The following is a 15868-nucleotide window of genomic DNA, read 5'->3' as shown; positions in this document are numbered from 1 at the left end:
GTCAAACTCCTCTAAATCCTATAAATGTGGAATATTTTAACTGTAAATCATTCCAAGCAAAGACGAAAAGTATGGAAATGACTGCAGTAGGACCCCTTTAAAACAATATTTTGCAAGTGTGCAAGAGTTTATGAGACCAAATCTATGATGTATGAGTGAGGCAGAGAAAGAAGGAACTACTTTACTTTTTCATTTTGCCACAGTTCATGTCATATGCATGAGCATGACCGAGGAGGGCTGCATTTCTCTTATGTCTGCATTATTCCATTATAGCAAGCATGGCGAATAAAGCCGGGATTATAATCTCATGTGGACATGCACATGTTATATTTATACTATGCAGCGCTTGAAATGATCGGAGCCTTGAATTCCTCTTCTTAATGGTTGGCTGTAGCTCAGGAGGGAGAGCAGGTCATTGCTAATCGGGAAGTTTGTAGTGTAATCCCTGGCTGCTCCAGTCTGCTTCCCAAAGTGTCCTTGGGAAAGCCACTGAGTGTGAATGTTAGATTCACACTCAGTAGAAAAAAAGTGAATGTGTGTCAACGGATGAATGAAACATGTTTTATAAAAGGGCTTCAAGTGCTCCAGCAGAGTAGGAAAGCACAATATGTGAACCGGTCCATTTAGTAATGACACATTTTTTGTCACCGGTATCCAGGCGGACTCCTGTATTTTTACATAAACCCTCCTGATAATAACAGGAAATAACAATAATACATAATAATACAATGAATTGCATTTATATAGCACTTTTCGAGACCCTCAAAGCACTTTACAATTCAACTATTCATTCACTCTCACATTCACACACTGGTGGAGGCAAGCTGACAGAAGCGAGGCTGCCATATCGCGCCATCGGCCCCTCTGGCCATCAGTAGGCGGTAGGTGAAGTGTCTTGCCCAAGGACACAACGACTAAGACAGACAGAGCTGGGGATCAAACCGGCAACCTTCCGGTTACAAGATGAGCTTCCCACCCAAATTTTTTGATTGACCGCTAAAAGAGTAAAAAGCTAACTGGGGTAGCCGTGGCTCAGGAAGTAGCGTGGTTGGCCACCAGTCGGAAGGTTGGCGGGTCAGATCCTCATTTGCTGGGGTTTGAATATGTGAAGGTTAAAAGTGTGTTGAGTGCTCCAAAAGAGTAGAAAGGCACCAAGTATCTGTCCATAACTGACTAAATACTCCAATACTGAAACTCTTATGTTATGCTAGTTTCAATCCACTTTTCAGTCAGCGTATTCGGACCACGATCATTAACAAGCAGGGATTTTAGACGTATACTAAACAAAAAGAAGCTCTTTGACTCAATCATGGTCAAACTTTCATCGTAGTAACAAGAGAAAGCCATCACTGAACGATGGCTGATGTCAACTTCTCTCAATAAATCGTCAGCTCCGCCATATTTGACAGGCCGGAGCCCGATGAGAAAGCGTGACGCAAGGCTTCGGGACCGACACGACTCCTTTCCCTGCTTTTGTGTGTGTGCCGTTATGACTTGCCCTGTTTTTTTTTTCTTTGTTTTTTTCCGTGGCCCATACCAGAGGATTTTTAAAGAGAATAATTCATGCTGTTCATAAAGCAGCACGGCTTCGCTCCAGCTGAAAGGCCATGACACACTCATGAAGGGAAGAAAACAACACTGGCTTCAGCATGAATCACGGCTCATGAAAAGAAGGACAAATTCAAAGAGGTCCGTATAATAAGGCTGCTCTGTATCCAGCATTGTAAATTGTTACGGGCTCAGTCACATCCAGTAATGAGATGCAAACCAGTTTTCTCGACCGGCCGTTATCCTCTTCTTTTTAAAAGAACCCCAACGCTAATAAGCTCTCCAAGTGCAACAAAGAGATGGATCTAAGCATTATAAGTATTCATACTTCCACATGCGGTGTGGTGTAGTGGTCACAGAGCTGCTGCCCTCTTACCTGTCCCATCATGGTCTCCTTGTACTGTTTCTTCTGTGTGACCTTGATGGGCGGCAGCTTGGTGACAGCAGAGACCAGGAAGTTCATCAGGATGTCCTCACAGTTGGCTAACTGGTCCACCATGCTCTTCAGGCTGGTGGGCAAGTAGTTGGTGTACAGGAAGTGATAATACCTGAGAGGACAGGAAGAAGAGTATTTAGAGGCTCCCAGATTGAAACCAGTGGCACTTAAATCCTTAATAGTCTTAATTCTACTGAAGCTCTTATTTTGAAAGTAATGCTTTAAAAACTTCTAAATAAACAGTGTTAGAGCTTCAAAGGTTTAAAGCCGGTTGTGCTGACAGCTTAAATTAAATATAAAAAGTGAATATTTCACATTAAAGGCCACACCATCGCTGTTAAAGCTCTTGGATGGATTGAACGAGTGACTTATTGAAAGTGATTAAGCGTTCGGCTGCGGTGATTGGCTGACTTAAGCTTAATGGACTGCTCCCATCACAGCTGAGTGAAGCCATATTGAAGCTGACAGGACTGTAGTCGAACTAAACGCGGGAACTATCGAGGGCTGCGCGGCAGACAAATTGACATTTTTTGGGGATAAAACATACTCCGTGTCAAAACACTGGTTTCCCGAGGCTGTGCCACACTGAACATCACATCTACTTTCATAATCTACAGATCACCGCATCAAAGCGCCGCATCAAAAGAAAGACAACCGAACACTGGAGAGCAGAGCGGAGCAACAGTGAGCCTCGTGTAACGGAAGGAGAACGGAGCAGGAGTGAGGAGAATCAAAGGACATGGAGGTAAACAGCTGCTTGAGAAGGGAGGCTTTAGTTTAACAGCCTGAAGTGCACCTGTGATAGATGGCAGCCCCAGTCAGGACCATCGAATAGTCGTTGGTCCATTTGGAGGTGTAGCCCCAGCGCTCCTTGTTGCTGTCCCAGAAGTGGCTGCGGGCGGGGTAACCGACGATTCGCTCTGGAAAACTCTGCCAGACAGTGAAGGCAAAGTCCACCTAGACAGAGATTAAAACATTTAAAAAATCAGAACATTAATCATTTCTAATAACAAACTCTAATTTAGTACCCTCTGGACACCTTTGTGGCAAAAATGTACACATTTTTTTCTTATTTTTAATCAACTTCAGCTGATCAAAATGAAAAGCTACTGTTCAGCACTTTTCATATACAATAACCCTTACTATGAAACTGTGCAAAAAAAAAGCACGACAGCCTGGTACTGTAAAAAGCTGCTTTTGCTTTGGTATTTTTGGGGGAGAGAAGGATAAATAAGGGGGAATTTTCACAGCTCAGCAGATGTTTTCCAGCTACTCGGGATGCACCGATCCAATGTCTGGATCAGATTGTAATCCAGTTCCAAGGGTCAATCTCTTCAGTCTTGTTCTTTGTTGTTCTACATCTTCTAGATCATTAGTGGAGTAAAGCAAATCCAGCATGGACGCCAAGGAGGTCGACGTCAAGGTCACACCAAATCAGTAAAAACTTTATGGATCTTGACCTCAATTGTTAGCGCCCAAGGTCAAAGTTGACCCTAAATCTTTTAACTTATGTTGGTCCAGTTTCTTGTTATTTACCAATAAATAGCAAATCAGTCAATTTGTATTCTTGGATATCAGCAAAACAATATTTCAATGGCGTCAGAACGGTCCTCTATCAGTAAAAAAAGGTTGGATAAGTGCATCAAAATTATTCACACCATTAACGTCATTATAAACCCCTGTTGGAATGAGCTGTGTTAAATATTTTCTTACAAAAGACAAATAAAGTGAAGTTGTTGTTTTCATTAATCAAAGGTGTAAAAAACGTATCTATTTACGGTGTGTTGTGTGAGGGAAAAAAAGATAAAGAGGAAATGAAAGAGACTACAATGAAACCCAACAAAGGAACAACACGTTCAAAACGCACTCGAGTGAAAATACAACTGAGGCAAAGCCTCATGAAACACAAAGCAGTCTTTCCTAAGCAGCTGCTTGTAGCAAACGACTGCAGCGACGATCAAAGCGCTCAATCAAATAATTAGACAAAAACATCAGAAAGGTCTCAGCGGCTCCTCAAACAGCCTGCTCTGCATTACACCGCACATCACTATACTACGCTGTGAGGCTGCTTATGTTGTTGAATATTAAAAAAGAAGAGAAAAATTTTAAAATCCACCATAAAACAGTATCTATCTGCTCTTCCTGCCAAAATTTGTACATATGAAAAAGCCCTGAAGGAAAATAATGACTTTGTTCTGCTCCTGCCTGCAGTTCAAAATAAAAGAGATGGAAGCTGAATGATGTTACAATCACAAGGAAAATATTTCACAGACTTTCATAATTCTGCCTACTTTCCGACTGAACCGGGAGTCATATTCAAAGGAGTGAGTATCATTGTTAAAGACAGCTCTCGTCGTCGCCATCTTCACTTAAGGGTGGAGAGAGTCGGATAAAAATGAGAAAACAAAGACGCCGGGGCCAGAAACTGCACTTTGAATCATTTGTTTAAAAGAAGGAGTGGGTGGATGGGGAGATTACCGGTTTTACCCTTCATTTTTCCCCCCCTTTTCTCAAGTTTCCTGGCATCGACATTCCCTGAGCTCAGAACCTTTGAGAAGTGTTTGCTCTCGTGATCCAACCGTCTTCCTGGGAGTAACGCAGGTCGATTCAGTTGTCGGGGATGGATTTTCCCTTCTGTCTTGCCATCTTGATCTGCCACATAAACTCATTTCTTTCTGCTATGTTCTGGCTTCCCATGATGCCGCGCCAAAACGTATCCCCAGGAAAAGAAAAAAAGAAAAACAGGAACAGCCCCGCCAGCATGTGGAACAAAAATGCCCATAACAGTGCTGCCGTCGAATAGGGGATAGGAGAGGTAGAGCCAAAAACAGGAGGTGGGCGATAGGAAGAAAAGGAGAGGGAAGGAAAAAGAGGCAGAAAAGCGCACGAGAAGAGAGAAAAGCAAGCAAGGCCTCGGGAATGAAAGTTAGACTTTAAAAGATTAAAGAACCAGGCCACAAATTTTGGGGGGCCAACTTGAAAGCAGCAGGGACAAACGGAAAGAAGCTAAAAGCTAAAAAAAGGAAATGCAATAAGGGAGTGTCGAACTTTACAACTCAAGTGGAGGAGACGGCGATACAAAGGAGAGTCGCTGTGTTTATTAGAGGATACCTCAGTGGTGGACAAAACTGTGTCTTCATCCAGGCTGAGGACAGCGTCGGTCACAATGATCTCGTAGGGCAAAAAGCGGCTGCTCATCACCTGCAGGGGGAGACACAGAGCACAGAGGGTTAAAAATCATTGGAGTGACATAAGCTGGGATCCCATCTTCAAACTACACTAATAGCAAATCTAGATCCGAGCACAGCGGGAAATAATAAAGTAAACCTCTCTGACATTCATGCTCTTATTAAACAGCACTCGTGCAGACAAGAGTTTTAATCAAACTTGACTGAACAAGACGTTTTCAATTTTGAGATAATGCATTTCAGGGAATTGTTGCACTTTAAAGACAAAATCACGTGAGCTGGTTTCTGCTGCTTTTTTGGCGCTGATGGTACGAGAAAACTTAAACACGGCATAACCGAGCTGTCTTTTTTTCCCTTGCCAGGCAAACTGCAGCTTTAGGGTCACCTCCCAGGATCAAAACTTTCATTTACAAACGGAGAACCGCCTGCACAGTCTGTAAACCTGCTGTAACTGGTTTTCTTTGGCACTTTGGGGAAGCAATTTTCATAAACAATGAGATAATATCCTCCTTTTTACATCGGTATGACAACCCCCCTTTTATGTTGGTGTGTTACAGCGTTTAGCTGGAATTGTGTTTCCGTCTGCCTGATCAAAGCGAGTTCACTGTTCACTCTCCTTTTAGCTGTTTGTTAGATTTATATCAACTCCTGGCAGAAATGTGTCTCTCTTTAGCTCCTACATGCTCCGTTATTCACCGACTAACAAACAGACAATTTGCATTTTTGTCCGTTTTATCTCGCTGAAAATGGCTGCAGTGAGAGTGTCGAGACTGAATTAAAATTGTTAAATCAAGGCAAGAGTCTCCCCCCCCCCGAAAATTGAGCTGAAAGATGCTAAGGAGTGCTCAGTGGAGCTGAGAACAAAACATAAACGGAGAGCTTAAAACAAGAGACACATTTTAGAATAACAACTCCGTTTGCTCCTGAAGTCTACCACGTTCATTTTTAACAATTCCTCATAATTTCATGAGATTCAGAGTAGACAACAAACAGCTGCTTATTTACACACAGAGCGTACAGGTGGAGGTGTATTCCTGCCCACCCGATCAATACACGTTCACTATTCATTCTCTGTTTAGTTGATTGTTAGATTACTCCCGGCAGATGCTGCTTTGTTGTTTCACCAGCTAGCTGCTTACTGACAGATAAAGCTGGCAGCTATTTGCTTGGTTTGTGCTACCAACCTCAGTAACAAGCATCAGACTAAAGTTGATGATTAGAGGTTTTACTGTAGCAGAAAATGGCTTCAAAGTGAGACTGCACATGTTGACACTAAAGTAAAACAGTAAAATTGAGGCTAGTAACTCCCAAATCTGCTGAAAGTTGCTAAAAAGCTGAAAGTAGAGCTCATGAAAATTACATGCAAGTAGTTATTATTCTAAAAATAGCACTTATAGCTGCTGTATAGCTCAGTCACAATACAGTAAAAACAGGATGGCAACCTCCTTGGGACTAGAAAAACACCTAAATAAATAAATTGGTGCTTGCCTGATGATTGCTTTAAACTTTCTTGCTTTTGCAACTGTGTTTGCAACATCCTCTAGCTGACCACGTTTGATTGCAAGGCCACTGCACAGGTCACCTGGTGGGAAACTTGTCTGATGGCAAATAACTGCCAACACGTTGCACTCAAACAGAATCAGTCTGTGCTGATGTTAAAGCAACGATGTATCTCTTTGCAATAGGGGACTGAACTGGTTGCCAACTGGTTGGATTCTGGTTATATTCTTACATGCAATTAAGGCTGCTGAGGGCTTATGTCATTATGGAGTTAACTTGATATCCTGCAGCATCTACGTCACTATTTGTGGAGGAATTTCTGAAGTGCTGTTGCAAATCTCGTGGGTTCTGGCTGGAGTCTGAGAGGAAGCAATAAATGTGAATTTCTTGCATGTAGATGGAAAAAGATTTACAATTGCTGCCGATTTATCCCAGATATATCACAGTTAAGTTAATCACCTAACTACCACAAACAGATTGCATTTAATTGCCAACTTTACCTCATTCAAATGCAAATGGACAGCAAACCAAGAGCAGACTAAGTCCGTCTTACTGCCATGTGATCATCATCAAGTCAGCAAGTGATCACATCTTTGAAGTCAACTACTTCCAGGGCAACAACATCCCAAGTTTATCACAAACAGTCGCAATCATTTTGCTCGTGGTGCAACCTCCAGTCATTGTTTCCCCTCGTGTACCTGGAGCACTGCAGACGAGCCCAACCGCTCTGAATCGCTACCCACGGCTCACTAGACCCCAGTGCTAAATGCAGAGTTTCACCTTGAGATAAATCTTGGAATAAAAATTCCTTTTTGCTCTCAATATCTGCCACATGCATTTTTAATGATCCCTCACAAATTCATGAGATTCAGAGGAGACAACAAGCCATGACATCAACAAATAGCGGTGCACAGCGAATGAGAGAAAAGCCAATATCCTACGCTTTACTGCAGGCTGCACCCTGTCGATTGCTACAGAGATAGAGTGCTGATACTAGTTTCCATTACTGCTGCAGGGGCAACTCGCTCTTTTAAATCAATAAAAACACACAAATGTAGTCAGACACCTAGTGTGAGTCATGTGTCTTACATGTGGCCCAAATTTACTTTATCTCAGCCGCTGTTGAAAACACAATATGTATATTTAACAGTGGATGAAACCCAACTGTATAATGCATGACGGTCCTTGAATATTTACTGGAGGCAGAGAGAGTGTTCGTGGATGGGGGTTTGGTGGGTGGATGGAAAGATCAACATCTTGAGGATATTTAGACTTGTTTGGTCTTTGGCTGTGATGAAAGGCATTCGGATGAGAAAACAGCGGTTTCTCGGTGACAAAGAGCGTGCGTGTCGTAATCTGGATGTGCGCTCGAAGTCGAACCGCCTCCCACGCAATTAGAAATTTACTTTATCTCAGCCGCTGTTGAAAACACAATATGTATATTTAACAGTGGATGAAACCCAACTGTATAATGCATGACGGTCCTTGAATATTTACTGGAGGCAGAGAGAGTGTTCGTGGATGGGGGTTTGGTGGGTGGATGGAAAGATCAACATCTTGAGGATATTTAGACTTGTTTGGTCTTTGGCTGTGATGAAAGGCATTCGGATGAGAAAACAGCGGTTTCTCGGTGACAAAGAGCGTGCGTGTCGTAATCTGGATGTGCGCTCGAAGTCGAACCGCCTCCCACGCAATTAGAAAACTGCAGAGAAACGCACAGCTTCAATGCGCGCGGACATATCGAGATACACGTCCCATATATGTAAACACTCTCACGCACCGTTGTTTAGTTATTCAGCACGGCTCTGAAGGTCAGGCCTCTCTGAGGATTCTTGTTCTTTTAAAGCACCGCCTGCACAGAAAAGCCATTACATTTACATTTAAGAGTGGTCAAAGCTGACCTCGTTTCCCTGTAAACACCTGCCATTGTCTGCCTGCCGAGCGTCACTGCTGACCTCACTCTCAACAGGTCTTTATCACTTCTGCAGGCGAAGGGCACCAAAAACAAATAAATAAAACAACCAAACCGCTCCCAAAAATTCTGGTTTTGCAGTCGAGCTGCGGAAAGCCTCTTATCTACTGTAGTGCTCCAGCTCCTGATAACTTTTATTGTACAAGCAGTGTGACCAAGCACTTTGTCCTGCAAACAAAAGGAAAGACACGAGTTCCTCAAACACTTAAATCAGAACTGATTTGCACAGCGTGCAGACTTCACTTGTCTGCCAGGTCCTTTAGATAACAGGAGGAAAACACGTGGCCAGTTTTACTGGATGACTCAAGGGACTTTTTGAAAATCTTTAAATTCAGCTGATTATTAGGTGAAACACAAACGTTTTAATACAAGAAGGAAAACACTTGATCTCAAATTAAAAAGCCTAAAGGAGTATAAAATAAGATTTCAGTCCTTTATGTGCAAATATATGTAAATTAAAAATTGTTTTACTATGTAAATGTTCATATTATTTAAATGAAGTCCAATATCTGTTTTCATTTTTAGCAGAATAAAAAAAAAAGTGAAGACCTGATATATGCTCTTTATTTGAATTTGTTTAAAATATATATGCTAAGACATGCAGGTGTGCTGTAATGAAAAGATTACAAGTCTGTGGTTGAACTCTTGATGTCTTGACTTAAACTTTATGAGTTAATTTTTATGAGTGTAGAGAAAAATAATGTTAATGACCCCATTTTCAGGCTAAGGGGAATCTAAATTGTTAACAAACTGCTCTAAAACCGCAGACACAGGCAGATGTAGCATCTGGTTATGACAGGTGGAATACCTTAAACCTGCTTATTATATGCAGACAGGAAAGCAGAGTGTGTGGGAAGGACATGCAGGAAATGCTCAGAGCCTGTTGCATATGGGCCGCCTGCTAAACCAGGTGAGCTAGAGCAACGCCCTTCCTGGTGCGTTTAGGGTCTTTTGTCAGTCGTGGTCCCTTTTACAGTCAAAGACAATGAGCAAAGTTTCTTCTGATGTACTTCTTTGGGATTCAGGAGTTGCTACCCTGTGAGCTTGCAGGAAAATCAACCCCTTGCTAAATTTCATAACAATAAGATGAAGCCAATATTACCTTGAACCAGAAACAGCCCAGGAACCAAAGCACATCATCTGTCAAGCACGGTGGAGGTAGTGTTATGGCATAGACGTGTATGGCTGCCAGTGGAACTGGGCCACTTTATTGATAATGTGACTGCTGATAGAAGCAGCGGGATGAACTGAGCTATACTCTCTGCTCAGCTTCAGCCGAACACTGCAGAACTGAGCAGACAACGCTTCACACTGCAAATGGATCACAACCCAAAGCAAACTCCAAAAGCAACCCAAGAGTTTCTCAAGGCAAAGATATTCTTTGCTTTTTAAGTCATTTGACCTCAGAGCATGTTTTTCAGTTATTAAACACCAAACTGGAGGCAGAGAGACCCAAAACACGCAGCAACTGAAGGTGGCTGCAGTAGAGGCCTGGCAGAACATCTCATGGGAATAAACACAGCATTTGTGTTTATTCCTATGGGAATGCGAACTGAGATTCTTTAAATTCTTATAATGCTTCACATGTTGCTCACACAGCAATTCTAAAATTCATCACACTCCCGCTCACACGGTGGAGCCCGACAGAGATGGGAACGGCCTGTCCGGCCAAGTGCCGCGGTGTTCCCGTCTTCCCGAAAATACTCCAGCGGCGGCAACAAGAGCAGATGAAAATTTCAGCTGTCGCTCACATTCGAACGGGGTGGAAGAGCCGAGGTGCGTGAGTGACAGCGAAAGATGAAAAAACGCTGGAGAGAAAATGAGAAGAAAGATGAGAAGCGGTACCCTCCCTCTCATTTCATTGTCGTCATTACTGCCATGATGTCCTGCGGGCATAAAGCGAGAAACAAAACAACCCCTTCTCTCCGCCCCCCCCCAACCACTTGTTTTCCCACCAGAAAGACACATAGAGGATACCAGAAAAGACCAAAAAGAGGTGAAAGACCAGGGATAGGAGACAGGAGGTGAGGAAGTGACAGTGAGACAAGCAGCGAATACTGAAAGAGACGAAAAGAGACAAAGAGAGGATGAGAAGCTGATGTTTCCAGGCCCCAGATGGTTTGTAATGTTAGAAGTGAGACATATTAGCCTGGGGCTTCCTGCTTCTCTCCAGGAATGTGAGCTCTTGCAGCAGGAATCTGCCTGCAGCACTTCACCTCCTCTCTAAAGGACAGCAGCAGAGGAGAGAGACGTAGGGAACGTCGGAAGGGAGGACCACCAGTGCATGTAAACCATATCAAGTGCCGCCGGGATCCTCACACGGCCTAAACCAACAGTCACAAACCAGATTTTGTTGGCCGCCGTGAGAAGACAACAGAGGGAGGGAAAGACAGGATGTGGTTGAAGGATAAAATCTGTATTATTCTGTGTTTTTTTCCGCGCTGTCGACAAATCCCTCAAACAAACCAAAACCAACAATGCAACCACATGTCTGTTACTAAGAGCCAAGCTTTCAAATGAAGGCATACACCCTAAAAAAAAAAAATACAATACCAAATCCATAATTTAATATTATTAAAGGAAAAAAGCAATTTCCTGAAACAGCTGGGCACTGGACTTGTTTGGAACGGTTCGGAACGGCTCGCATTAATAACTATTCAAGGCTCTGGTGGGTATTTGCAGCAGCAGGAGTGTGTGGGATTATCGCAGCGGCCGTGTTCACTTTAATGCCAAAACATGCCATCCAGTGCATTAGTGTGATTCACTGACGTGTTTATATAATGCCGCCGATAGAAGAATAAATACAAAGCTGAAGAAGGATCGACTCATTTGTTTTATTTTTCTTGGACTTAACTTTTAACTACCGACACTGCATGAGGAGGCGGCGCTGGGCGAAGCGCTAAGAAAGGGGGGGAAAAAAGAAACGTAGTCCTTGTTTTCCTGGGTGTTACACTTAGTTTGTGCAGCACCTATCCACAGTTTTCATTAAACTGCAATGGAAACTGCACACTGTGCATCCTGTAATTTTCTTCTTCGGGGCTTCAGACTTTAAATGATCTTCACCTTATCAAGTGCTGACCCACGGGCCCTCACGTGTAAACAGAAAAAGCTGCCAGTAAGCAAAATTTTCTCTCTTCCCCTTTTCTTCAGATGGAAAAGCATTTCCAGTGAGTTTTGGTAAGCTGATTTGTTCAGCTTTAGGAGGCTTGTGCTTGTCTTGCATGGTGTTTAACAGGAGTTTAATTGCCCACAACAGAATAAGAAGTGGAAAGTTACAACAGTTTGTTTGGACTCATTTAATAGAGAAATACTGCGGACTCGACAGCCACTCTATTAGGTACAACTGCTCATTTTGTGCAATCACATGGCAGGAAATTAATTCTCTTGGACATGTAGGTGAGGTCAAGGTGAGCATCAGAATGGGGAAAAGGTGATTTAATTGACTCTGAATGTGGCATAGTTGTTGGCACTGGTTGGGCTGGTCTGTTTCGGAAACTGCTCATCCACTGGGATTATCCCACAAAAGCATCTCTGGCGCTAAAAAGAAAAGAAATTTCCACTAATCTGTAGGAAACGCCTTGTTGATGTCAGAGGTCAGAGGAAAATGGCCAGACTGCTTCAAGCTGATAAGAAGAAAACTCAAATAATCACTCACTACAGCCAAGGTATGCAGAAGAGCATCTCTGAAAACACAACACGTTGAACCTTCGTGTCAGCTAAAAACAGGAACCCAAGGCCACAGTTCACACGGGGTCACCAAAACTGCACAACACAAGATTTGAACAATGTTTCCCGGTCTGATGAGTCTCCGTTTCTACGGCAACCTCAAATAGTGAGATCAGAATTAGACGCAGATAACATTAAAGCCTGGATCCATCCTGGTTATGTAATGGTGTGGGATTTTCTTGGTACATTTTCCGCTGTTTGGTCTCCGCCCATCCTTTGTGTACTATCTTCAGATAGCTGCTTTCAGCAGGATAACTCACCATGTCACAAAGCTCAAAATGACCTCAAACACCAATCAGTTCAATGCACTCAAATAAGCTCCAAGCCCAGATCAAAGTCTAATTGATGTGGTGCAAGAGGAGATTCACATCGTTTACGCTCAACAAATGTCTGAGGAATGTCTGCGGCACCGGCAGGAATTGGGGCAAAAGAAGGTCCACGTTATTAGGCTGTACCTAATAAAGTGGCTCATTTTTTGAGGGGAAAATTGGATCTGCTAAAACTGCTAGATTTCTTTTCTGCAGAAAAACAACATGCCACAATTCATCCACGCATACGCAAATAAGTGAGAAGACGTAAAAACCACAAAAGGAAGCGAATTTGGCGATTCTTCCAACCACGACTCATGACGTCAGTATTTCTACACTCCTGGTAACATCCGGGACAACAAGCGAGAAAAGAAGGTGGGAGAAAGAGATGCAGAGATAGACAGAAGCAAAAGCAAGATAAAAGAAAGAGTAATGATAAAAACAGTGGATGTGTGAGTGAGGGAAGGAATGAAGCAGAGATGGGATAAGGGGGGGAAAGTGGCAGGGAAAAGGCGAGAGGGATGACAAACTCTCTCTCTCGCTCGCGCTCTGTGGGGTGGAGGAACACAGCTTGGCTCGCCACGGTAAACACATAAAACGCCACAACCACAACAAACCACAGGCTGCCTGGCGCACGCACATAAACACACACAACAGCAGTGCACTAAGCCCGTTCTGCTCGCTTTTCACAAGCAACACAGCTACACGCAGAGGCTTCCCACTCAGAGCCACGGGGAGAGGTAAACCATAAACCCAGCCTACCGCTGAGTGACTGACACTGATGTGAAAGCCACTTTCCCTGATTGGCAGTTGAAGTTAAGTCCTCAGATGAAGAAGGGGAAAGGAGGGCTCCGGATGGGTCTGATGTCCAGGAATACAGCCGAGCAACAGATCCCGCTTACCCTAACCCTCTCAAAAAACACCTCAAAGACCCTCTTTGAAAAAGAAACAATTCAAATGTCAAACTGCGTGTCCGCGTTTGACCTTTGACTCGTACAATTAGAGGTCAGAGGGAGGTTAAGGGAAACATAGCAATGCTTTTCACAGGACAGTACCTTCAGCATAAAAGCCTAATGCGGATGTCATAATAAATGCCACTGAGGCATGCTCTGGGTCTTGCTGGAGGGTTTACTTAAAAACCAGGAAAAACATGCATTTTATGACACCGCCAGTCATAACAGAGGGAAAAATGTCTCTAAGCTGACATGCTGAGAAAATTGACGCCCACTCGAAAACATAGCTTTTATGCACATTACCCATCGTCGAAAGCTTTTTCTTACCGTCTGTGTGGAAACATTTTCGAAGAGAAGATTTCAGAATTAAACAAATTTGTCACTTCTAACGGCTTGTCAATTTAAGGGAACTGAGCTGTTGATTTATTTAACCGATTAAATAGAATCTTTTATATTTTATTTAGGCGATTATTCTTCTTTCAAGAAAAATATCAGAGGCAAGGGTTTGTTTCTTTTCATGGTTTCATATAAGTGTTTTTACAGGCAGTTGTCCCTATTTTCTAATCACCATCTCTATACCTCAATCTATCACGAAAAAACCATTTTCAGTTTTAGTCATATACTGTATATAAATGATGGACACATCCAATGAGAACTCCTGAGGAGGATGTTGATCTGACTGAGAAATCGAGGACACTGCCTTCTAGTTATTTTCTTGAAATTTTGACTTATTAACTTGAAGTTTTGAGAGAAGTAACTCGAAATTTCGAGCTAGCGCTGCCAATCAGCAATCTACGTGAATAACGTCTCTTTCTTGTTACCCAGAAGGTTATGGCGCAGAGGGATGTACAAATTGACGCTTTCGAGAGTAGGTTTGCTGATAGTAACGCCATGTGATTCAGCTAACAGCACAAGGATTTCATCATTTGTGAAGCCACATTGAAAATACTCAGCAATCTGTGCGTTCATGACTGACTGTAATACTGACTGTAATGCTGTAGCATTTGTACCTGAGGGCTTCAGCTTCTGGGTAACAAGGAAATGACGTCACTCATGTAGATTGCTGATTGGCAGCGCTAACTTGAAATTTTGAGTTAATAGATTGAATTTTCGAGTTAATAAGTCGAAATTTTGAGAAAATAACTCAAAATTTTGAGTTATGGATCTTTTTGTGTGTGGCAGAAACGGGCTTCCATACATTTCTGATGAGGCTTCAGTGAACTGTAGCTGGATTGAATGAAGGGCCAGTTGCATCTCTTGGGTCCTGCGTCAGGTCTTTTATAGTTTCTTCTTCTTTTGTTCTCCATTTGTGCACTTTCCTCAAATCTTTTCAGGACACCCTGCATGCAGTGCAGAGATATGCCAAGTTTTTGGCTAATATCTCTTTGGGAATCACCTCAGTGGTGCAAAAATGGAACGATTTATGCCTGTCAAAACGGCGCGTGTTATTTTTCAATGGTATAACTAAAGAAACTGGACAAATAACGTGTTATTGTGACAGGTTACAAGTAACAAAGTGGCTAAAGATACAATTTAAGACAGGCTCTTTGCTAGGTTGTCTGTTATGTGTGGACACAACGCTGGTTTATCCATTGTGCTAAGTGCCGTGTTTATGCTTGACCGGTTAATGTTAATGCTTACCAAACAAAGAAAATGGTCAGGTACAGAGACTGGACTGAAAAAACAGCAAATGTTCAAAGAAAGACTAGAGCACTATTGCTCAAGAGCACTTTCAAAAATTACAATCACTAAAAACCAGAGATTAAGAACCCAAACTCATCAGGGAAATGTTTACTGAGATCATATTTAATCATATATAAAATGAGTGGTTGAGCATGTCCTCATACATTTGTATCCAATCTGATTTAAAGCTGCAACCAGAGGTGTTGCCCCCTGTTGGCTGCTAAAAAGAATACAGATTTACAGACTCAGGCTCCATCTTTTATAAATAGCCTATATTTACAGTCCTAAAAAGTTTTAAATGGATGAACGATGAAGAAACGTAAATGCTCCAAGTGCATTTATGTTGCAGATTATGGCTCAATTGTTACTCTGCAATGATTTTGTCACTTTCTTTAGCTAATTAGATATTTGGTTCCGATCAAAGTCTGCCTGTGCACTTAGCCATTATTACCACCTTATCATTCCAATACACAATATGCATTAGCCTTTCAGGCCTTCTGTTTTCAGTGTATATTATTCTCATTACTGAGCTTTAATTAAAACCACACAAACTG

General features: G+C 42.5%; 1 protein-coding gene across 1 annotated transcript in view; it reads right to left on the bottom strand.

Moving 5' to 3' along the window:
* The window catches only part of ext1b (exostosin glycosyltransferase 1b), a 131626-nt gene that overhangs the window by 4323 nt on the left and 111435 nt on the right, over positions 1-15868 (bottom strand). The window contains exons 8-10 of the mRNA XM_085346884.1: positions 5096-5185; positions 2781-2941; positions 1925-2096 (exon numbers count right to left, since the gene is read on the bottom strand). Of these exons, the coding sequence (XP_085203010.1) occupies positions 1925-2096; positions 2781-2941; positions 5096-5185 (423 nt within the window). The remainder of the gene's footprint in view (positions 1-1924; positions 2097-2780; positions 2942-5095; positions 5186-15868) is intronic.

The sequence above is a fragment of the Diplotaxodon limnothrissa genome, linkage group LG22 (assembly GCF_057381915.1).
Source record: "Diplotaxodon limnothrissa isolate DT_005_m linkage group LG22, D_limnothrissa_male_GT1.1, whole genome shotgun sequence".
Lineage (NCBI taxonomy): Eukaryota > Metazoa > Chordata > Actinopteri > Cichliformes > Cichlidae > Diplotaxodon > Diplotaxodon limnothrissa.
The sequence above is the reverse complement of the archived record's forward strand: the minus strand, read 5'-3'. Positions and strand labels throughout refer to the sequence as shown.